The sequence below is a fragment of the Chenopodium quinoa genome, unplaced genomic scaffold (assembly GCF_001683475.1).
Source record: "Chenopodium quinoa cultivar QQ74 unplaced genomic scaffold, ASM168347v1, whole genome shotgun sequence".
NCBI classification, from domain to species: Eukaryota; Viridiplantae; Streptophyta; class Magnoliopsida; order Caryophyllales; family Amaranthaceae; genus Chenopodium; species Chenopodium quinoa.
Window position 1 is genome coordinate 5834859 of NW_018742205.1, and position 23197 is coordinate 5858055.

General features: G+C 35.8%; 1 protein-coding gene across 9 annotated transcripts; it reads right to left on the reverse strand.

Moving 5' to 3' along the window:
• Nucleotides 1-832: 832 nt before the first annotated feature.
• On the reverse strand, nt 833-21312 carry LOC110730606 (D-alanine--D-alanine ligase-like). 9 transcript variants are annotated; one of them, XM_021910434.1, is made up of 24 exons: nt 20561-21304; nt 19948-20019; nt 19442-19485; nt 19236-19347; nt 19094-19165; nt 17817-17879; nt 16920-16997; nt 16744-16836; nt 15720-15839; nt 15064-15150; nt 14417-14623; nt 14283-14330; nt 13754-13999; nt 12972-13069; nt 9178-9422; nt 5925-5993; nt 5770-5834; nt 5165-5334; nt 4937-5015; nt 4267-4507; nt 4134-4179; nt 2732-2840; nt 1705-1767; nt 833-1261 (listed from the first exon to the last, which is right to left on the reverse strand). In XM_021910434.1, exons 1-24 carry the CDS (start codon nt 20900-20902, stop codon nt 1181-1183), a joined length of 2850 nt encoding a protein of 949 aa, XP_021766126.1. In that variant the 5' UTR covers nt 20903-21304; the 3' UTR covers nt 833-1180. The 9 variants fall into 9 exon arrangements, 5 of the variants coding, with proteins under 5 accessions (XP_021766126.1, XP_021766135.1, XP_021766137.1 ...); XR_002513108.1 differs by lacking the exon at nt 4134-4179 and having other exon boundaries at nt 1195-1261; nt 1705-2840; nt 20561-21308; XR_002513112.1 differs by lacking the exons at nt 833-1261; nt 4134-4179 and having other exon boundaries at nt 1699-1767; nt 20561-21307.
• Between the last annotated feature and the right edge of the window lie 1885 nt (nt 21313-23197).

A 23197-nucleotide genomic window follows, 5' to 3' on the forward strand; every position in this document is an offset into this window, starting at 1 on the left:
ACAATGCAACGCAAAAATTTGACAATTTCTAATCAGCAATAATTTGACAACAAAAACCCAAAATTTGACAACCAAAATCTTAAAATTTGATAGCCAATGAAGAAGGAAGAAAAATAATTGAAGAGAGCAGCCAACGAAGAAACGAAGCACAACAACAATAGCAAGCAAAAGAAACACAACAGGGGCAAGCAAAAGAAGCACAACAACAGGGGCAAGCAAACGAAGCAACCCTTGAAATTAAGGGAGTTTTTTTTTTTTAGAAAAGTGTGAGTGAAATTAAGGGAGTTAGGCAAACGGTTTAATTTTTGAAAAAGAAATTAGGAATTTGAAGTGAAGAGATAGGAAGGTAAAATCGTTCCTATTTTGGTTCTTGTACATCCCACAGTAAGGGGTGTTTGTATAGGAGATAAGTCAAGAACGGAAAGGGCCGGGATAAAGGGTAGGAATAGAAGTCTTTAGGTAGATAGAATTTCGAGGTGGGCAGCCGGGCAGGGATAATATGATGAGAACAATTCATGATGTTAATGCAGAAAGCAGGAGACAATAAATAAAGATCATAGTTGTGAAACATGAATCATGTTGGCATAATGCCATTACATTTCGTTTATACTCCCTCCGTCCCATAATATAGTTCCTATTGTGTTTTCTTCACGGTATTTAAGAAATGGGAGGAGAAGTGGGAGAATTACATTAAAAGTGGAAAAAAGCTAGACAAAAGTTAAACAAAAGTACAAGGTAAGTGGATAATTTAAGGGGAGAAAAAGTTAAAAGTACAATTATAGACAAAAGTTAAGGGTAAATTAGAAAGTTCAATTAATAAAGTTAAAAAAAATGAGGGTATAATGGTCTTTACATACTATCCAAAAATAGAAACAGGAACAACATTTTGGGTCTCCAAAATAGAAACTATATTGTGAGACAGAGGGAGTATAACCTTAATCAGAAGTCCAGGGAAGTAGACAACATTGTGAATATTAGTCACAGAAAACTCAGTTTCTCACTATACCGATTTCAAGAACATGAATCTTGTATAATAGCAGCAAATCAATATGAAATTTCAGCCTTATGATGGCTAATTTTACATGCATGGAGCAAAATTCTGTTCAAGCTAATCACTCCAACTGAGCACAATAAATTAAATAGATCAAGTACACAACGTTGAAAGGTAGATGTAGAACTATTACATGGATCTCTGCGATGCAAAATTCAGTAGCCTGCGGAAAAATTGGTGAGGATACAAGGGAGGCTGCTCTACTAGTGCCTGCAACACATTACACACATTTTAATTTGTTAAACAAGTAATTGAGAATTAGAGATATATCCAAAAGACACAACCAACATTATCAAGAGGTTTTTTACAGTAATAGATAGTTGCAGGACAACCAGATCAATATTACCAGGTCTGTTTGCATCTAACATGCCCATGAAGTAGATTCTCATCAGTGATGAGTTATATGGGTTAAATTGATTTCAATTTGATTTTACGTTTTCCTCACCCCCAAGCCCATCCCAATAGAGAGACGGAGCAGCAACGAAAGGATTTTAACAATAACACCTTCAATTTTGTAGTCATATCTTGCAAATATTTTATAGGAAAACAAGTAAAACAGAGGAAAGAACTTAAATAGGTTTACATTTAGAACTCTACAACCTAAACGGATAAAAAGCAATGATAATTAGGCACTTAATTTGTCATTTCTCTACCTGATGGATCAAAACGGTGGAAGGTGTCATGCCAGGAACTGTATTAACTTCTATGACAAGCACCTGCAGATATCAATGAATATGGTTAGCATAAAAATTAACAGAAAATTTTCTCAATAGAATAGAACTTATGGTGCAAATGAAATTTCTATCAGCGGGAGAAGCAGAAAAAATAAATATAAAAAAGAGGCAGCTTAGCAAACTGCAAGAACAATCAGCATAATCATAATAATCAGTTGTTCATCCTCGTAATTGCACAAAGGTTTGGTTCGTGTTCAAACTAGTGTTAGTAAATAAGCAAATACAAAACGATAAATACTTATCTCAATGTTGTGTAGACCAAATTGACAATTGCCGTGTCGTGGTGAAACTCTGACCTAAAAGACGATTCCGCGCTACCCCGGTGCAGTAGACATCAAGCGGTCGCCCTCCAGGATAAGCACGGCGCCGGAATTTGTGTGCACTCACAAACCCGACTGGAACTCAGAATACTTGCCCAAAACCCGAAGGGATATTTTAAAGAGAAGGTAAGAAAGACAGCTGATTTTTTGTTTTCTCTTTTGGAGGTGAATAAGGTTGATTTATAAAGCAATGAGGGGAGCAAAACAACCAGCATGGCAGCAATTAAGGGGAAAACAATAATCAATTAAGTGGTGTAACATCCACCCATTAATCCCCCATAAGAGCTAGCATTAATCAACATTAAAAGGTGTAACGGCTAGTCTTTAACCAACAACATTAATCAGCAATAATACCCAGTTAAAGCAGCAATAAAAGGAATCTAAAATCAAGGCCCCAATAGCCATTAAATCCCAAATGTCAAAAGAATAAATACTAACTTTCTTTGTTTTAACTTCAAGAACTTCCAACAACTAGCACAAAGAACTGTTTGACTTCAATCTAGTCTTTAATATATTGAATAAACAAAGAGGTATAATCTTGTCTGATGGTCACACTGGTACAAGGAATTGCTCAGTAGAGATCTAGTCAATAATATATATAGTTGGCCATATTAAAAAAAGCATACCTCTCCAGTGTCAACATTAACAAAGGCGTCGATTCGTGAAAATCCTTCCAGTTGAAGAGCATTTGCTACGAGCTCAACACGTTGTTTGCATTTCTCCAAAGCGTTTTCACTGATTCAAGACCAGAACAAAAATAAACAAAGAGGCTACTTATGTTATTGAGATGAAATAAAGATGTTATAACTAATGAGAAATACATGGTGATCAATAACAACCAAAAATCTGAAGCTTTTGTTTATAAACCCCACATAATTGTACAGGGTCATGGTGGCAAATTCAGTCTTTGTTGATGTGTTCTTCTATCCTAGAGCCTCCCTTCCCCCACCCACATTCCCAGGTAGGGAAATACCCAACCAGTTAAGAAAAATTGGTAAGAAATTACAACTGAAGACTAGAAAAGTAAAACAAAAAAAACGAAAACTGGAGCTCGGATATTCTGTTTAGTTTAGTGCTTCCATGCCAATGTTGTGAAGGACTCAAGGATTTAAATTTGACCTTTTTTGTTTTCTTGAAAAGTTTTACTCAATTATCAATAGTCTTGCATTTGTTTGTTCCTTCAGTTAATGGTCATAATTAGCTTTATTATGCAGTGTATATATACTATACAGAATTGGGTGACTTAAAAAAAGAAAAAAAGAAAAAAAGAAAAAAAAAAAGAGAACAAAATAAATAAGGGTTGTGGTTAGACCCTAGACCTCACTCGTACCATATTAGATCCTATGGGTGCAGGTAAGGTATGAGTAAATATAGATACCTCAAGAAGTCATTTTAACCCAGAAAAAAAGGACCCAAAAAAAGAAAGAGAAAAAAAATAAATAATAAAATAAATAAATAAAACCTTCAAAATACTCTAACAGTTAATTCCATAGAATATACACTTTTTACTTATTCAATTAAACCATGGATAACCAAGAAAGCAAGTCATTAATCCATCATGTCCATCAACTACATGAATTCTTATTTAAACAAGTTCCAATACGGAACTAAAAGGATTCACATATGAAAAGCACTCCTAAGTTGGTATCAATGACATAGTGTGACTCACAGGTATATAAAGACATGGACTACAAATATGTTATATAATCAGCTAAATCTATATGTATAAACTTGAATGTTATGGGTAGCCTAAACTTGGAAATTATATGGTATCAAGTAACTAAAACCAAATTTCAAGCAAAACTGGCAACAGTGTGTTCATACTTTTCCATATCCATTCCAAATTTTCTCCCGCATATATCTAAATGTAGATCTATGTGTGTAGTTACATAAGAACATGATGAATGTTTATCATGTGTTTGTTTACTTGGTTGGTCAATAATACAGTGCAACAGATCAGAATCCCAATGGATTCACTAAGTGCAGCTCTAAAAAGATTAATGCAGAATATAGAGCACAGGGACAAACCTTATGATTGATGTGGGTGGAGGAGTAATATTGATGCCAGTCCCACCTAACAAAATAACAAGGTTCAAGAAATAAGTACATTCCTCACACTAAAAATTACTTCAATTAGCCCAATGTTATGCTCTACACACACCTTGAAATTTCTCTTCTAAAGATAATATATCGCCAGTTTCCTTCACAGTCACACTTGGACTCAGAGAATGCATTGATCCTCTTGTTCCAATCACACCAACAGTTACCTCTACCCATCTACTTCGTCCTTCCCAAGTAAAGCAATGTGATTTGGATGAAACCTTAATCTCATCAGTCTCAATGAAAGGCTCAAATATTAACAGTTCTGGAGGAGGATTTGGCATCTCAATCATCCCATGTGCCTGCAAGCAGTAAAATTAGAAGCATCAACTATGATTTGGAGAAAAAAAATCCTTATAAGTTATAAATATCCATAATTTGCTTATTCCCTGCATAATATTACATCATTTTACTAAGAGGACCTTTGTCATATCCGCACTATCTATTTCAATCTTTTTTTTAGAAACTGGGGTATCCTGAATCCAACATTGCCTTATACTATTTCATGAAGTTTGATGGCCAATTCCGAACAACCCAGATAATAGACTAAAGAGGTTTATCAGTCTCTCCTAACAAAATATTACACCCTTTTTCCCGGGTGAGTTTCAAGGTAGCCAATAGGATATTCCGTGTTTCATCAGAAACTTGAAGTGGTTACTCTACTTCCTAAGTTAAGATGTTAACAATGTCTCGAATTGTAAACAACAAACTTGAAGTTATCAATGTCCTACCTTTGAGAAATTGTTAGGATGTATGCGTTGAAGACAGTTATCCAGAGCTTTTATGTAAATGGCTAAGTCTTCTACACAGCTTCAAGATTTGCAATACAAGATGAAAGATAGATGGACAACAAAAGCATATTGTTAAACAAAGAACTGTAAGAGTAGTCAAGGACTCAAAGTTTCCATCAGCATAATAGCTAAATAATAACAGATACGAAATGACATTCGCAGACCTACCGCAGTCTTGCAACACCTGTAGAGCATCCATCTCTAACAGGTTTGACACAGAGAGTTTCACACTTAAGTTTCATGGTCAGCTCTTGCCAAATATCATCAACAGGCAACTGTAGAAGATCCTGCTTCCTCCTCACCTCCTTGTCTATGGTTAGAACGCCACATTCTGCAAGCTGATAGAAAAAAATCTTCCATTAATCAACTTTTTCTACAAAACCTACAACCATAGAGAATCTACTGAAAAAACTGCATGTATGTCGTCTTTTACATATTAATATAACAATGAGATATTAAAAATATACAATCCAAAATCATACTATCTACTAACTAAACGAACATTGTCGTGTCTATCTCATTCTATAAGTTTGATTATCTTGAAAAGATCTTTATAAACCTTTGTTTAGGGAAAATTCTTCCTAATTAATATCTCAAAGAGCAAGACACACCAGCTAAATGTGCACTAGAGTCCAAAAAAAAAAAAAAAGGTGGCGTTTGGAGCCTCAAAGAGCAGGACACACAAGCATATGCACAAAAAAGATGTCTGCATCTAAGATGACTTTCAGCAAAACTTCACAAAACCAGAATGCTCCAACTTATATTTACCATACATGCTTAAGAGCAAGCGAAGTAGCAACTTTATCCATGCATATTTTGGAGGCCATCACACCAGGACCTTGCACATCATCAGCAATTAAAAGCAAAATGATAAGCCCAATGAAATTGAGTTCAACGTTTGAATCCCAGATACCAATATTCATCATACCCGTGTATGGAATTGTCTCGACCTCCAGCAAAGATTGAAGAGTACCATCTTCCCCAATCCCTCCATGCACTATATTCAAAAAGTGAGATAAATAGATTATTTTGAAAGCACAACAAAATTCATTTTAAGTTTATAATGACCAATGCGCATGAAAGTTACAAATACAAACTAAATAGATTTTATTTACAGTGTCCATCTAGTCAAAAACGTTCTTGTTCTAGATCAAACAACTCCGACTGAGTTTGACACATATACACATCCTTCTTAAAATTGAACTTTGAAACAAATTCTTACTACTACAATCTTCTCCCCTTCTGGAAATATATACAAACTCATTGACAACCAAACTTTAATTCCAAAATTGTTCTGAACTACACCAAAATCTGTTTACTCTGTAATAAAAGTTTTGGAGAAAACACGTCTATTTGAAAAGTTAGAACAAGGTTAACTGGCCAAAATTCTTTAACCCAACAAGAACTTTTACTGACGTACTAAGATGACAGAAGTAGAAATCTTTATCTTTCTTATCGGCCTCTTAAAAATCCGAAAAGACCTCAACAGGGTCATCCTTGACAGAATCAACAAGGCTGTTGTGAAATAGCTACAACTTAGTGATTCATCTATCTGATCTCAGAAACATATTTCTAAACCTCATCTGTCAAAATGCCGAAGTACCTTAGAGCAACTCCAATGTTATAGTTAGGGACTTGCTTGCAATTTTCAAAAGTCACTAGGGACTAGCTTGACCATTGGAGCTAAAAAAATAAAATTAGCTTGCACAAGCTAATTTGCTGGAGAAAAAGAATCCAAAATATGGGAGATCGATATATAATAAATTTAAATTTTTAAAGGTAATTGAGAAAGTAAGGCTCATTCAAATAGCAAGCTAATAACTAATCATAGGGGCACAAACTAGCTACAAAATTTAATGTGGCATGAAAAGCTGATTTGGCAATTAGCTTACCATTGGAGATGCTCTAATAATCTAGTCAGTGTCCCCAAGCCCAAACCTCCCAAAACAAGAAGCAATATTACTACAAAAAAATATCCTTCAAATCTTAAAGAGAGAATAATCTCACAATTCTCATCAACAAAGCCTCTTGCTCCTAGAACACTTAGCATTTAGCACATTCAACCTTTTAGTCCTTGATGAAATAACTTCTATAATTATTTCTAAGAACATGTTGAACAAGTCTCATAAATGTAGCTAATTAGTCAAATCACTATCGCATATAATCCTTAAGCTCCCACTTCCTACAGATTATCCTTCAAGAAGGCATCGCTTCCTCTGAAGATCATCATTAAACACTTCCATACTTAACTCTCTTTTTTTCTTTTTTCTTTTTTTTTTTGTTTGCTTCGTGCATACTTTAATTTCTCCGTGAACCCTACACCCTTCCAGCCTCCATCTCAAACCTCAAACTTGATCCAGCATGCAGAAAATAGGAGAGTTATTTTTTTGGACATGGCTTTCCTACTTCCAAGATTATTAAAAAGCAAGAATTAACTGGAAATAAAACCTCAATCTATAATTACACTGTACCAGCATGAGGTATGAGGTATGGTATCACCCTCCTAGTTGCTAGCTTGAGCCATCCATCACTCTCTGGCAAAACAATTCTGCTAGTAGCACCTGAAGGAAAAACCATTATCAGGGAGATGAATCCACTGAGTTAGTGGTGTTACTCTTCAGTAGGATGACAAAAGCACTATTTTCAACCATGGTAAACTAGTAATCTTCCCATGCAGCATGACTGATAGAGTATAAAACATATTCCTAGGCCTCAAGTCCTCAACCATTAGCTTAAACTTTTAATTGAGATGGTCCTTTAACAATGACCCTCAGAATATACGAACAATCTCATCTCTTCCACTATCAACTTTACTACTGTAATTCACTGATTCACAACAGTGTTTCAACTAAACTCTACAATCTGAGAGATAAAACTGTGAAAGGTGAGTACTAAGTACCTGGAATCAGTTAATTTTTGTCTAAATATCCTTCAGCTTGCAGCTACTAGAGTTGAATTTGTCCATCTCCCAGCTTTGTATCACCTAACCTATCCTGTACCACCCATCTTGCAGTTCTAACCTAAACTATTGAGTGGAAGAAACAAAAAACTGAGCTCCCAATTACAGTATAGTGGCATAGTTTAACCAAGTTTCTGTATTATCCAATCCTTATGCAAGAGAAGGATGAACTTTGCCGGAGTAGGATAACATTCAAAGTTAGCTGTTTTTTCAGAAGGGTATATCTTGGCCTTCAAAATACAACTGATGTATCATAAATCACATAGTCTCTGAGTTAAGAGCACTATATGTAGAGTAACTAGCATAGCCTTTCCAGGTCTTTGACTAATTCAGCTTTGGTATTTTTTGGGGCCATTTAGTTCACAGTTCACAACTTCATGTCACCTACTCATCTTGCCAACCATGCTCCAACCACCTGTTAAGTGGAAGACCTAAAGAGCCTGTGCTGCCCACAACACAGTATTGTTGTACAACTTACCAGCATTTCTTTGTTAGTAGAACCAAGACGAGTTTTATCTGCAGAAATATGATTGATTTCAAATTATTTTCAAAATGTAAACATCTTGTAACTCAAGTATATAGCTGGTGTGGTGTAAAACAAAATCTCTTAGGTTTGAGTTCCATATGCAGAAAATTAATCTTTTTATAGGTTTATGACCATTTAAAAGAATTATATCTAGACAGTAGACATAGGGTTGGATTTTACAATACCTCATAGATATTTTCAATAGAGCTACGGAAACACACCCGTGTTACAATCAATGAAACATGATAAAAACCATGTAAAAGTGCACCTTGAACATTACAGTACTTTAGTTTTTTTTTTTTTTTTTTTTTTTTTGACGCTTAGTATATTTAATGTACATGGAATAATCACTTTTAGTTCATGTAGCCGACCCCACTTATGGGATTAAGGCTTTGATTGATTGATTGATAGTATATTTAATGTTTGAGAAATAAAAGTAATAGGAAAAAGGGTAATTGTGAAATGATTTTGTTAGAATATGCCTTAAATCACTATGCCCCTAATAACCAACCCTGCAGTCCTGCACGTAGCTAACACATAGTTAGTAAACAACATAGAGTTGCATGTTCTTACTTAGTATTTGTTCTTTGATAATTTTTCTTATGTCTATTATAACAGATTTTATAATGATGTCTATGGTTATGCAGCAGGGGGTTATATAAAAAGCAAAACAGATTGTAGACAACAATGTACAACCTGCAATAAAAACAGTTGCCTGAACATTCTTGGCCAGCCTGACCCAATCCAACAAAGAATACATAACAGGCACTTCATCAGATATATCAAACCCTGTAAACCAGCTGTGCTTCTTCAAACCTATCATGAGACCTTCCATCACCTCTTTTCGTAAACGAGATGTCAAAGCAGCTCGATCCCGGTCCATTGCCTCGATGCAAGCAGCTAAAACTTCCTCCGTAGTGTGTCTCAGGACAAGAGAATAGCTGTGACAAAGTGACAATTAATGCAAAACACTTGAAATGGAAGAAATTTATCTAAATGCAATCAAGAGAGAACATATCCAAATACTCCATGTCGTTTCTAAATGGGCTTTGACTAGCTTCTTCATTTCGGCAAATTACTCTAGCAAGCGTGATGTCATTTATGGCACCTCTCAAAATCCCCAATCATTAGACAAAACAGAAGGCATAAATTCTTCACAAAGTCACAAAACGGTGACTTAGCTTACATGACCACTTAACTAAAATGAGGTTGGTTCTCCTTGAAGTCTGAAATGGAAGATAGACTATCAGCAATAACATCAACAAGTTGGCATTTAATTGATTGATAAAAAACCATATAATGTCAAGGTTCACTAGAATTAGTTTGTTCTAACAAATTCATAATCATGCACTATTAAACAATCAATCAATCAATCCAAGCCTTAATCCCATAAGTGGGGTCACCTACATGAACCAAATATGATTATTCCGTGTGGTCATCCACACAAATCTTCCTCCTCCATCCCTTACGATCCAATGCTTCATCCTCATGCAAATCCATATACTTCATATCCTTCCTAACCCCTTCCAACCAAGTCATTTTCGGTCTCCCTCTCCCTCGTTTAACCCCTCCATGGTCCCACTCTTCCACTCTTCGAACCGGTGCACCCTCGGGTCTCCGTCTTACATGCCCAAACCAACGCAGACGATTTTCCCTTATTTTGTCTGCAATGCCTGCCACACCTACTTTCTTGCGAATAACCTAATTTCTGATTTTATCTCTTAGAGTGTTCCTGTACATCCACCTTAACATGCGCATTTCCGTAACCTTCATCTTTTTAATGTGCTCCTTCTTAGAAGCCCAACATTCTGTACCATAGAGCAACATTGGTCTTATGACAGTCCTATAGAATTTTCCCTTCAACTGTAAGGGGATGCTTCGGTCACATAACACTCTCGTGGCCGCTCTCCATTTAAGCTACTCCGACTTAATCTTGTGGGCTACGTCTTGAATTTTTCTGGATGATCGATCCAAGATACTTAAAACATTCACTCATGGTCAATTCCTTTCCATCCAAACTCATCACTTCATCGCTTTTCCCCTCTCTCAGTACCACAGCGACATACCAAATATTCAGTCTTACTCCGACTTAGCTTAAACCCTCTAGATTCCAACCTTTGCCTCCCTTGCTCTAACTTGGCATTAACCCTATCTTTAGTTTCATCCACCAAAACAATATCATCCGCAAACAACATACACCATAAGACCTCATCTTGAATTGGTCTAATTACTTCATCTAGAACCGTTGCAAAAAGAAAAGGGCTTAATGCAGACCCTTGATGCAATTTAATTTTAATAGGGAAATCTTTTGTCAACCCTCCACATGTCCTCACATTTGTTGACACATCCCGATACATATCCTTAACCAGATCCACGTACCTTCGTGGGATACCTTTCTTCAACATTGCCCACCAAAGTACCTCTCTTGGTACCTTGTCATATGCCTTCTCTAAATCAATGAAGACCATATGAAGATCCTTCTTCTTTACCTGATAAAACTCCATCATTTCTCTTATCAAATGGATTGCTTCCATAGTAGATCTCCCAGGCATAAAACCAAATTGGTTATCCGAAATGCTTGGGCATGGCCTCAACCTATGTCCAATCACTCTTTCCCACAACTTCATAGTGTGGCTCATAAGCTTAATCCCTCGATAGTTAGAACAATCTTAAGCGTCTCCTTTGTTTATATAAATCGGGACCAAGGTGCTCTTCCTCCAATCTTGCGGGATCCCCATAGCCCTCTATATCTTGTTAAAGAGGTCTATTAACCAATCAATACCAATATTACCCAAACACCTCTACACCTCTATTAGTATACTATCAGGGCCAACCGCCTTCTTAGGCTTCATCTTCTTCAATGCAATCTCTATCTCTACTCTTCTAATCCTCCGCACATATTCCATGTTGATTTCTTCATCACTCACGGAGGTATCTCCCGTCACAACTCCATTACTTCCATTAAAAAATTCATCGAAGTACCCCTTCCACCTGTCCTTGATGTCCTCCTCTTGTACTAGGACAATTTGGTTCTTATCTTTGACACACTTTACCATGCCAATATCCTTCCTTGCCTCTTGCCTTCTCTTTTCCATCTTATAAATGATCTTTTCTCCCTCTTTGGAGTCAAGCTTTTCATAAACCTCCTGATAAGCCTTTTCTTTCGCTTGTCGAACAACTGCCTTTGCCTTACTCTTAGCCTCCTTATATGCTGCAAAGGTTTTCGTCACTCCTTTATTTTCCTAAGGCTTGATAGCTTTCCCTTTTTTTCTTGATTATTGCTTTCACCTCTTCATTCCACCACGAAGTATCTCTCTGCATCAAAGTTCTTCCCCTTGATTCCCCTAAGACCTCTTTGGCCACTCTTAGGAAACATTTTTTTATTCGTAACCAAGTCATGTCTGGATCCACCTCTCCATTCCAATCCGCCTCCTTGATTACCTTTTCTGTAAAGGCCTTAGCATTTGCATCCCTTAGAGTCCGCCATCTTATCCTTGGCTCCTCTTGTCTTCCTTTTTTCTTCGCCTTTCAAACGAATAATCATAACCAAAGCCAGTGTTGGGTGACCACAATCTCTCATGGGATGACCTTGCAGTTTAAGCAACTTTGTCTATCCGTGCTCCTTGTGAGCAGGAAGTCTATTTGTGTTGCATTTGCTCCACTCCGAAAAGTTATCAAGTGTGAATCCCGCTTTTTAAACCAAGTATTAGCCAAAATTATATCATATGATTGGGCAAAATCCATAATAGCTTCACCACCTGCGTCCCTCTGCACTCTTAAACAATGAACAGGAAAAATTATTCAGAATGAAATGCTAGTATTTCTAAGTAAGATACTGGAAAGGCTGGAAACTGGCTAAGACTAAACAAAAAAATATACAAGTATATTACACAAGCTGCACCATTATCAAAATTCCGCAAATAAGGCTGCTACCTATGGAAGAAGTGAGGATATAGATGCAAGCAGCCAAGCAGTATTGCCCAAAAACTTGCAGAGTTACTCTTTCAGCCTTATTCCCAAATGCAAAGAGGTTGTAAGCTTCTTGACTTTAAGGGCAACTTACTAGCCTATTACTTCAAATTTCACAACAATAAGCAAAAGACAGATTGACGAGATATTAGATTTAGCTCATCACAATCCAAAGTTAGAAATTGTTCATTAGATAGTTTTTTAAAATTACTGATGGAACAAAAGAACTAGACCAAGTAGTGCAACTGCCAGACTTCTGTTTCGAAAACATAGTTCACAAACTCAGCCCATAGCTATAGTAAAACAGTATAGGGGACAAATAACTTTTGCACGGGATATTTTCAAGTCAACAATAAGAATCCTAATGGGAGAGATGTAGCCTCTAATCACTCAAAGAGCTGTATGAAATATGAAAAGAAAACAGAAAAAAAAAAAAGGGAAAGAAAAAAAAAATAAAATAAAAAATAAAATAAAATTGTTGTATACTCAATTTACAAAATTAACTAGCTATATTTACTTACGGCAAGAACCAGACAGATCTGGAGCTCAAATCGTCATCCTTCTCCCTCTGTAGGTGAAATGGGCTTGTTGGCGCAAGAAAATATGGAGTAACCTCAAGCTGCATAATTCACATTTCATGCCATTGGTTCTTAATCCTAAATTCATAAATGTAAATAACATGCTAAAGTATTCATGCAGAAATATGCAGACAGCCAGACAAGAGAGAGGTTATTGAACGGCAATTTTAAATTATAGATTTTAAAATAACTTGAAATGACCAATGATCATGCACTAACAATCATCAAACAGAAAGCATGTAAACATTCAGGGATTCACCATGATGAGAAAGTAGAAATTGAGAACATGTGGAGCAATTAATCTCTTGTTTTAGAAAAAGCAGAATACTATAAACGTGCTCATGCCTAAGATTTAAATATTTTGTGCAGTCGTGCAACAATTTTATTGTTTATTTTAAATAATGGATCATGCTTTGGTTTGCTGGTTAGAAACTCCCAAATTAATCTCCAAAACACAATAGGAGACATAAATAAGCAGCCCTATCCATACAACATCAATAACACAAACTGAAATCCAGTCACAGGAAACCTTCTTGTGATCATTTATAGGGGGAAACAGACAATGTCCATTGTTGAGCATCCTAACTTTAAACATATAAAATGAAGGCCTCAAGAACAAAGAACCTAGCCTAAATCCGTAAAAGAAACTAAAAATCCTAAGAAAGCAAAAGCTTCAGCCACACCTAAATTAGTCATTTCATATTCTCTTGAGTGAGACTACTTACATCATCAAATGCCTGCAAGTTGAGCCAGACGTTTGTTCCACTCATAAGAGACACTTGCCTCTCTGACGTGTCCCCTCCAAAAAGCACAAATACTCTTTTCCTTTCCGACATTGACTCCTTTATCTGAGAGTGCTTCTGTCTTTCAAGTAATAAATTTGACTCGATAGTGTACGATGCTAAATTGGGGTACCGTGAACATGCGCGCTGCAGAATGCTCCGCAGGATTTTTGAATGGGAAAATCCAACCTAGAGGCAGAAAATCCACAATGGACATACAATAAAAAATTAATCAGCCTCATGGAAAACAACTGTATCTATATTGACGCAAATTACATCACCCTACTAAAACAGAATTTTAACAAAGTCCACTAGAAAAAGATACTCCTCCATCCCACAATGCCATTTATTTCCACCTTGTAATCTGTGACACACAGCATTTTGAGTTGCAGAATACAAAGTGGGCAAACATTGTGGAAAAGAAAGCTCATCTAATCCATCCCACAAAATGGGAGGAGTACAAGAAAGATACCTTTGATGCTTGTTGGAAAAGGAAGCTTGTCTGTTCCATCCCACTGATCTAGATTTGGTGAATTTTCATTAGCAATTTCAAGCGTAGTACAACATGTATGACTAGAAGAAACAGGTATTAGGAAAACCTCTGACCAGATTGATGTCCGTAAACAATACAAAGCCAGATTCACTTCTTCCAAACTTTGATCCTGAAGAAAGTTTCAGAAAAGAAGGAGGTAGATACCAACCATCAATCCGAGCAAAATCACATAATCCAAGACGTTGGAATAATAAAGAGGCTCCTTCCCGAATCATCTCAATTGCATCTAAGGGGAAACGAGGGGGAGTATGATAAGCAACCTGTTGACACAAATAATTTAAATGAGGATGTGCAGAAAAAAAAAATTATGTTGATTGTTAAAGATAATCCCCCTGATACATGTGAATATGTCATAGCAGATACAACCTATCATGGCTGAAGTTCAAATTATGGGAGTTACAAAAATGGAAACTCTTGCCACCAATTATACCATTATTAGTGCTGATACTAACAGCTAAGAAACACATTAGAAAAAATCATCATCTAAAAGTAGTTTATATCAGAAATCATGCTACTATTGGAGGTATGGACAGGGTAAACAAATTAAAAAATATATATATTATATATTAACTTTCGCAGGCCAAAAAGCTGTTCTAGAAAAACATTGATGATTCTTATCAAAGAAGAATTATCTAAGAGTTCTTTTTCTGCATATTAAAAAATATATCCATCTCCTTGCTATTAACATATAGTCGTATACCTGCTGAGTAGGCAGATATTTCCTTCGATAATTGAATATTGCATCCTTTTCTCTCAGGTTTGCATCACCTTTGAATTGAAGCTCCACCTGGTGATTATCACAGTAAATTAAACAACAAAAATATGAATAGTATACACAGATTCACATAGTAGAATGATATACAGCGTCATAAATTTTCAAGTGAATGATAGAATAAGAATAATTACTAAAGGTTAAAGATGCTCAATGCTACCACTTTGCACTCTTAAGAGAGACATGGTATAAGACATCCTATTATGATCCCATCAGCATAATCAAGCACAATTAGATCATTCAGGAAAATATAATAAAAGATATCCATCACCACAAATCAACTATGGCCTGCTTTAAGTTATCTTAATAAAGGCGTGCATGCCATGCAACATAGTCTTTCATAAAAAGATAGACAAACAGAAACATGGCACTCTTACATTCTCAATTAGCATGAGTAGTTTATTATGTAGAACGAAGAACCCAATAAGCCAAACACGGGATTTTAAATCAATTGATAGCTAGTTACTTTAAACACAGTATCAAGTTCAGTACTTAAATCAGAAAAGCTGATTCAGGAAAAGCGGCAACAATATAGAGTTATGTAAAACAACAATAGCGTAATATATACACTATATGGCACTAACTTCTGTAGGCAATAATACAACCGGGCTTCTGTCAGAACCAATTCCCACATCAAGGACAATTGCAGTAAACTCCTTTCCTCCTTCGAGAAATGTCTCGACAAGAGCTTTATCATCAACTTTCTGTCATAAACAAACAGAAAATAGAGTTAAGAAAATGCGCACCACCAATTCTAGAAACACATATTCTTCATTTTATTTTCTTAGGTGTCAAGCAAGCATCCTAAAGTTTAGGAATCAGGAATCAAAAACACAAAATTTAGAGTTTGGAAGGGATGAAAGGATAATGAAAACCTAATAATATTGTGTAATGAACCGACTTAGGGGAGGGCGTTACGAGTCGTTCAGTATTGTTGTTATGCAGTACATACAAGGGAAATTATGCAAGGAACCAAGAGATGCCACATGGGCACAAAAAAAGACAAACTATCTAGAATCATCTTAGGGATTGTAAATAAATAGGGAGAGGGAAGGAAGAGGAGGATAGGCAGAAATTTGGTGTGAACCCTTGAGAGAGTTATGGCCTAAAGCCATTGTTAGAGAGTTGTGAGCTAAACTCACTATTGGAGAGTAATAGCCTAAAGCTATTGAACCTATCTTTTCTAATCCTAAGTCCATTGTCAATCAATATTGAAGCTTCCATTTTGTAATTTCTTCTTATTAAATCAATTAAATAAAAAAAAAAACAAACAGATTATTTAGTTAATCAACAAATCAATCTTTTCTGTGAGTTCGGTCCGTGAATTTCTGTCTATTACATATTGGTGCAACAAAGTTGCTTAATTCGCTCATCATTCCAGGCCATACTGAATTACTGAGCTTCATGCAAGGCAGCTAGGGCATAAATGAAGTACAAGTACAGTAAGTCATTCAATAATGACACACATCACTAAGAATTTAACACCACCCCACCCCCTCTTTCTCCCTCCTCTCCTTTATCTTTCTTTTACCCTTTATTTAGGGGGGATCACCTTCACAGTTTAATGTCTATTGTCTAGTGACATGTCACCAATTGTACAATACATACATCTGTTATTATTCGGCAAGCCTTTGTAAAAGAATCAGCAACTCCATATGCAACAGTAACACCAATGCTTGATCCTCCTCTTGCTGGTTTTACCTGAAAAAACAAATAAATAATCACAAGAATGAAATAACCTCAAACTTTCATGAAAAGAGTTTTCAAATGTGTAATTTATTTACCACAACTTTTCCTGTTCCGATATCCAATTGATTTGTTTCAAACCACTTCTGTAGATCGGTTTCATCTGACTCGTTTCCCTAATAGCATGAATAAAAATAATTATCAGTAGCAAAATAGCTAAGATTACATTCTTTAAAACAATTTTTTTTTTTTAAAAAAAAAAGGAGCAACGAGCAAGAGTTGAGACACAATATTTGATTTTGTTTATAGTATAATAACTAATAAGGACCCAACAAAGTGGAGAAACGACCTATAAGGATAGATATTTTTCATTCAATTTCGTATAGTTCATTAGTTGAGCACCAATTTATAACTAGTATAGCTTATTGGTGAATACTTAGAGCTTTCTCCTAGAATTGAAGATTTTTTTTATTAACGACCTTGTACACAGCTGCTGACAATTTTCTGGATTTTCTATAACTTTAAAAGCAACTGCTTCAGCTTCAGAATCTCTTCAATATTCCCTTAGTCAAAACATACAACCTTTCATAAGCATCAAAAAAGATCCCCCAGAATTTATGAGTTTAAAATAGTCTTGAAAATCATATGGAAGAGCCATATCTGACAACATAGTTTCTCAATTACTCTCACAGAGTTACCACCTATGTACTATAACAGGATATAAGGGGATAATGAGTGTAAGACCAGAGGACTCTTAGCTTGTTGCAGCCATACCCCTAGAACTGCTGAGAGATTTTTTCTCACTTTCATTAGAAACTTGATCTAAAAGGAATAGAGCTGCCTATGACAGACATAAATAGGTGTCATACAACTTTTATTACCATCCAACAATCATAAATTCAAACTGACAAAGAAATCCTGAAAGAATAACACTACAATCAACTGGCAACAATTCTAACAGAAGCAACAAAAATGACTTATATCAATACAAATACCTGAACCAGGAAACTAGGAACTGTCAAGAATCCTTGTCTGCTCAGCTCTAATGAGGCTTCATACTACACATCATATGAAACACATCAGTTAGCACCAGATATAGGTAACCTTTTTTTTTTTGGGGGGGGGGGGGGGGGGGGGGGGGGGGGGAGGGGGGGGGGGGGGGGGGTGGTTGACAAGTCTGCATTGCGAGGTCATTTCTCAGAGGGACTTCAGACCTCTGAGTTAACAGATGTTCTTACTCAAGTCATTAAACCAACAGCAGAGGTAAATTTGTGATATGATGAGATAAGTCCTACAAAGGCTAGTCATTGATTAAATACAGAGGAAAGAATAGAAACAGATTGGTGATAAGCAGGGAAAATTAGAACCAATCCCACTTTCTAGGCACATAATAGATCCCATTCCTTATTAGTTAAAATATAATAGAGTTTATGTTAGGAAGAACTGCATATAATCTCCTTTCATAGATAAGCTTATATATTTATATACTCCCTCAGCTATTATCCTTTTGTTCTACCCACTGCCTGTAGGTTCATAATTAAGGCAAGTTAGAAAAACGTGGGGGTGTGTTAGAAAAAGGTGAATTTGTTAGAGAAATAAGGATCAAGTAAGAAAGAGCGAGTAAAAAGTGAGTGTGGGTAAGCATAAATATTTAGTAATTCTGTAAAGCTTTTCGGTTTTTCTACATCAGACCAAGGAAAGTAAAGCATACAAACTATCAACAAATTACTCTTTTCTAAAGCATACTTCATAAGTAGAATGAGTCTTTCCAATTGAAACTAGCTTCTTGGCATTTTGACATCTTATAAAAAAAAATTGATATGCTCTAATCTGGTTTAATTGTATAAGTGCTGGTCAAGCCTTTTTTTTTTTTTTTTTTCTTTTTTTTGGAAAATAATTGAGATGTAGGACAGATTAAATCTTAGAAGTTCACCTGGCTTAGTAGACTCAATTCCCATCCCTCTAGTGGGAAGATCCGAAATAACTAATCTGAGATGCTGTTTTCCCAGTTAAATATTAATTTGTTCCATCTATATAGGGCATAATGCGCATGTGACATGCATAGACAACTTATGACAGAAGCAAGAAACTCCTGACAGAAGCCTCCCTATGAACCAGCTAAACCAAACAGTGCTATGATAGAATGATATGACATAATGCGCACTATTATATGACTTAGTCATGGATTCATAGCACATCATTGGTAATACTAAATGCTTACAATGAACTGGTCCTCAAAGTATTAGAGGGTCAGCCAGAGCAATAAACTCACCTTGTCAAATGCCTTGCGAGATTCATTTGATTTTGTACCAACAAAAGGGACCTTTGCTTGCTCCAACAACTCCTGGATGCCTAATTGCATGAGAGATTTCTGCGAAAAACTCCTCCTAGACAAAAGCATCAATTTTATATACCTGAAGAGTACCATCTTCACCAAAAGGACCATGGATGACAGGAAACACAATATCAACTGAAGCAGCAAGGTGTTCCACAAAATCTGACAAGCAGCGAAAACCTTGAGCAAGGCTGAGAACAACAGTGAAAACAAACAATTCATTTTATGGAATCGCTGCTAAATTCTCATGAAAGATGATAAATAACAAAAGTTAGAACTACACACCTTTCAAGCTTAAAATCAAAATCCGAAGGGGTGTTTGAATAGAGCTGCAAGTAGTAAGAGAGAAACAGATTAGCTCAATATGTTTGTTGCTGTTTGCATGCTACAAAGACAATATCTTTCTGCCAAAATTATCAAATGCATTCCTAAATTCCCAACCCCAACTTCAGAAGTGAACGTATTCTACAGAAAACAATATGATTTCCTTTCATTTCTTTGTAACTCAAATAAAAATCATAAAAGCTCTTGACAGTAAAACGCTCATTCCATAAAACAAATTAACATTAAAATAGTTCATCCAAACAACTTATTTTTTTTTTTTTTTTACCAAATGATCCATTTACACAGAGCAATTACAACTTACAATCACCAAAGCATGGCAACAGTTTAAGGGTTTTTCGACTTCCCATGGAACCGAATTATCAAATGTATTCAACATAATTTCCGTACTTCCTTTGTGTATTCGTACAATAGTTGTTAAAAATAGATAAGTAAGCTAAGCAGTTGACCTGAGCAGAAGATATGGCATAAGCATTGAGCTCACTGTCAATGTAGTAGCAGCTAACACACAAATCATCTCCCTGATAACATCATCAACAAAACATATCACAACACTTATACGATTGTACCACAAATCCACAATGTGCATTCCGTAATCCGGTCATCATTTCGATTTATGTCATTGCTCTTTATGTCTCTCTAAACACCGAAAAATATTTAGATAAAAAATGAAAAACAATGTACAACACTGCAAACTAAAAAATGTACTCCATTACTAATTCATCATGATTTCAACAAAGATTGTAGCATCTTTTAAACTATAGGTTATAAATTCAGAAAATTAATACTCCGACTACCCTAATTAAACATTAGTGACACTAATCGACTGAGTGATTTTGTCATAAATTCTTAAACTAATTCCATTTTAAGAAATATATTTAAAATTCAATCCTTATGATTAACGTAAGAGCTACATATATCAAATTAGTCAATTTCACTGAGAAAATTGCATAGAAAATAGCATTAATCTTCTCATTAGCTTAATGAAAATCACAAAATCAAAAAAAATTCCAAAAGAAAGTAAATTAAAATAACTGAAAAGAGGAAATTAAAATGTACTACTTGAATATGATCGAGAACTGATCGAGCAGAATTGAGCGAAATTCCGCGTTCCATAGAAGGACCGCCACAAATCAAACCAACACGAAGTACGCTCGCTTTCTCTCTCCTCTTTGAACTGCTGCTATCATCATCATCATCAACAACAACAGCTTCAGTGCTTGATTTAATTCCAGAAGATTGAAAATTCGACATGAAAGTTGGAAATCTTAGGTTTAATTTCGAAGAATTGAGGATTGCATTTTGCGACCGTGGAATCGCCGGTGATGATGCGTCGGAGACGATGAATTGTCGCCGGAAAATGACGGGAGTACGGGGGAGAGCGAGTGAGGAGAGAGAAAACATGAGAGGAATGATGAGTGTAAAGTTTGACTGTTCGAGGAAGAAAGTCAATACTAGAGTGGAAGTAAATTCAGGAAGGACTGGCAGCAGTTTTTCTGTCACTCCTTTGCGTTACACACTCCTTTGCGTTACTCACTCCGTTCGATGCAAGTTACGGAATCAGCGTTACATAATCTATACAAGTATTTAAGTTAGTGGGAAAGTGAAAGAAATAATATTAATTACATATAATGAATTAACTTTATTGATGATTTAAATGTAAATGTATTATAAAAAAATTAGAAAAAAAATATGTTAAATGATAAGTGTGACATGTAGCGCTATTGGTTTGTGGGATGGTCTGTGTTATTATAGATATATATACATATAGATAGAAGTATAGATACACTAGTTTGGGTGTCCAAATGACTTTCAAGTAGACTTGGCAAACGGGTCGTTCAGGTCGGGTCATTTCAAATGGTCGCTTTTGGGTCAACAAATATTTGGGTCACGTTCGGCTCGAGTTGGGTCAATTTAGGTTTCGGGTCAAATTTGGGCCGGGTTAATACTTTGGGTTGAGTTCAGGTTGGGTCAAGTTCGGGTTGTGTCAGTTCGGGTTAGGTCAGCTCGGGTTGAGCTAATTTTTAGGATTAGTTTTTGGGTCGAGCCGCCAAAAATAAATTCACTTAAAAAATTTGTGGGAAAATTCACTCTTATTTCAATAATAAGAGTAACTTTTGAATAATAATTAGACACTAAAGTAAATTTCTTTAAGAAAAAAAATAAAATTGTGAGTACCTATCGAGTCACTTTGGGTTGGGTCATTTCGAGTCGGGTTATTTCGGGTCAGATCAATTCGAGTCATGTTTGTTCGGGTCAATCAATAAGGGTCACTTCGGGTTTCGGGTCAGGTCATTTCGGGCATCGGGTCATATTTAGGCCAACTCCATTTCGGGTCGTGTTCAGGTCGGGTCGGGTTAATTCGGGTTCTGGTCAATGATTTCGGGTTAATTTTCAGGTTGTGGGTTGGGTCATTTGGGTCGGATTAGGATTGTCAGTTCTACTTCCAAGCAATTGAGCTTTCGAGAGTAAAGCCCACAAAGGATTAACTTGGGCACCTCAAGTTAAGTTGGCCATGATTCATTTCATGAGGTCCACATTAATCAACCATTTTGGCATTTTGGGTTACCGGATCATCCCACATTATGATACCTATTAGGTTCAATATTTGCCTCTTAAATTACATTTATGACCACTATAAAGGCAATTTCTAAGTGTATTCAATTTCTTTATACGCTCACAAAGTCATAAGTATTGTAAAAGATTACATCTATATTTTTTGTCAAGTATTGACTTGAGAATTAGAGCGAGTTTCCATCGACATTCCTCACACTCAATTAAATTGTACTTGTGTGCTGGTAAATCATCGCATAAAGATCAAATTCTTCATAATAAACTAAGGAACACGCCTTGATTGAACCATTGTTTTATACCTGGATAAAAAAATTTAGTTACCATCAATCCATTACTTATAGGCATATACAATTTTTAATACCCATATATTTATTTACGGAGTACAACACATCAAAATCATACCCACATTCGCTCGCAAATGCGATAGTATACCCACATGCGCGCCATCCTATCTACTCACGATCGAGAATCATAAAAATGAATTGCATGTGTAAGTACAACTACTATACCATCGAGATATTAAAGCATGTACTACTATAACGCTAAGGGCACAAATTCCGATGTTTGATTGAGAACCAAAGAAGAAAGAAAAGGGAGAAAAGTATGACAAAACGAAGGTGCAGTCATGTTATTTAACAAAAAAGAAACACTCGGGTCAGGCTTCTTTTCTAGCGAAGGCAACATTCACTTTGCTTTAACAAAGAGGATCTTCCCAAGTTGTTAGTACCAGTTGGTACTGAAATTTGGCACTAAATTCAAGAGGATCATCTTCAGTGCCTAAAGCTAAAAATTGGTTTTCCCCTCGTATATATCTTAAATACACCTTTTATAGTAATGCTATTTTGTAAAAGACTACTCTATCTGTCTCTTTTTATTTGCTCCATTATCGGTCCGTATTTTTTAATGGGGAAGAGTTGCGAAAGGAAATTTGTGCAAATAAGAGAAGAGCCACGACAAAGGAGGTACTCATCAATAAATAGCTAGATTGAAGTATTGTTATAGTTTGAATAAGTCGATTATAACCCAAAAAAAAATGATCTAATTAATTCAAAATTTATATTATGTATGAGTAAAGGTTTTTTTTTTTTTTTTTTTTTTTGTTCTATAAAGAATTAACTGTAAATT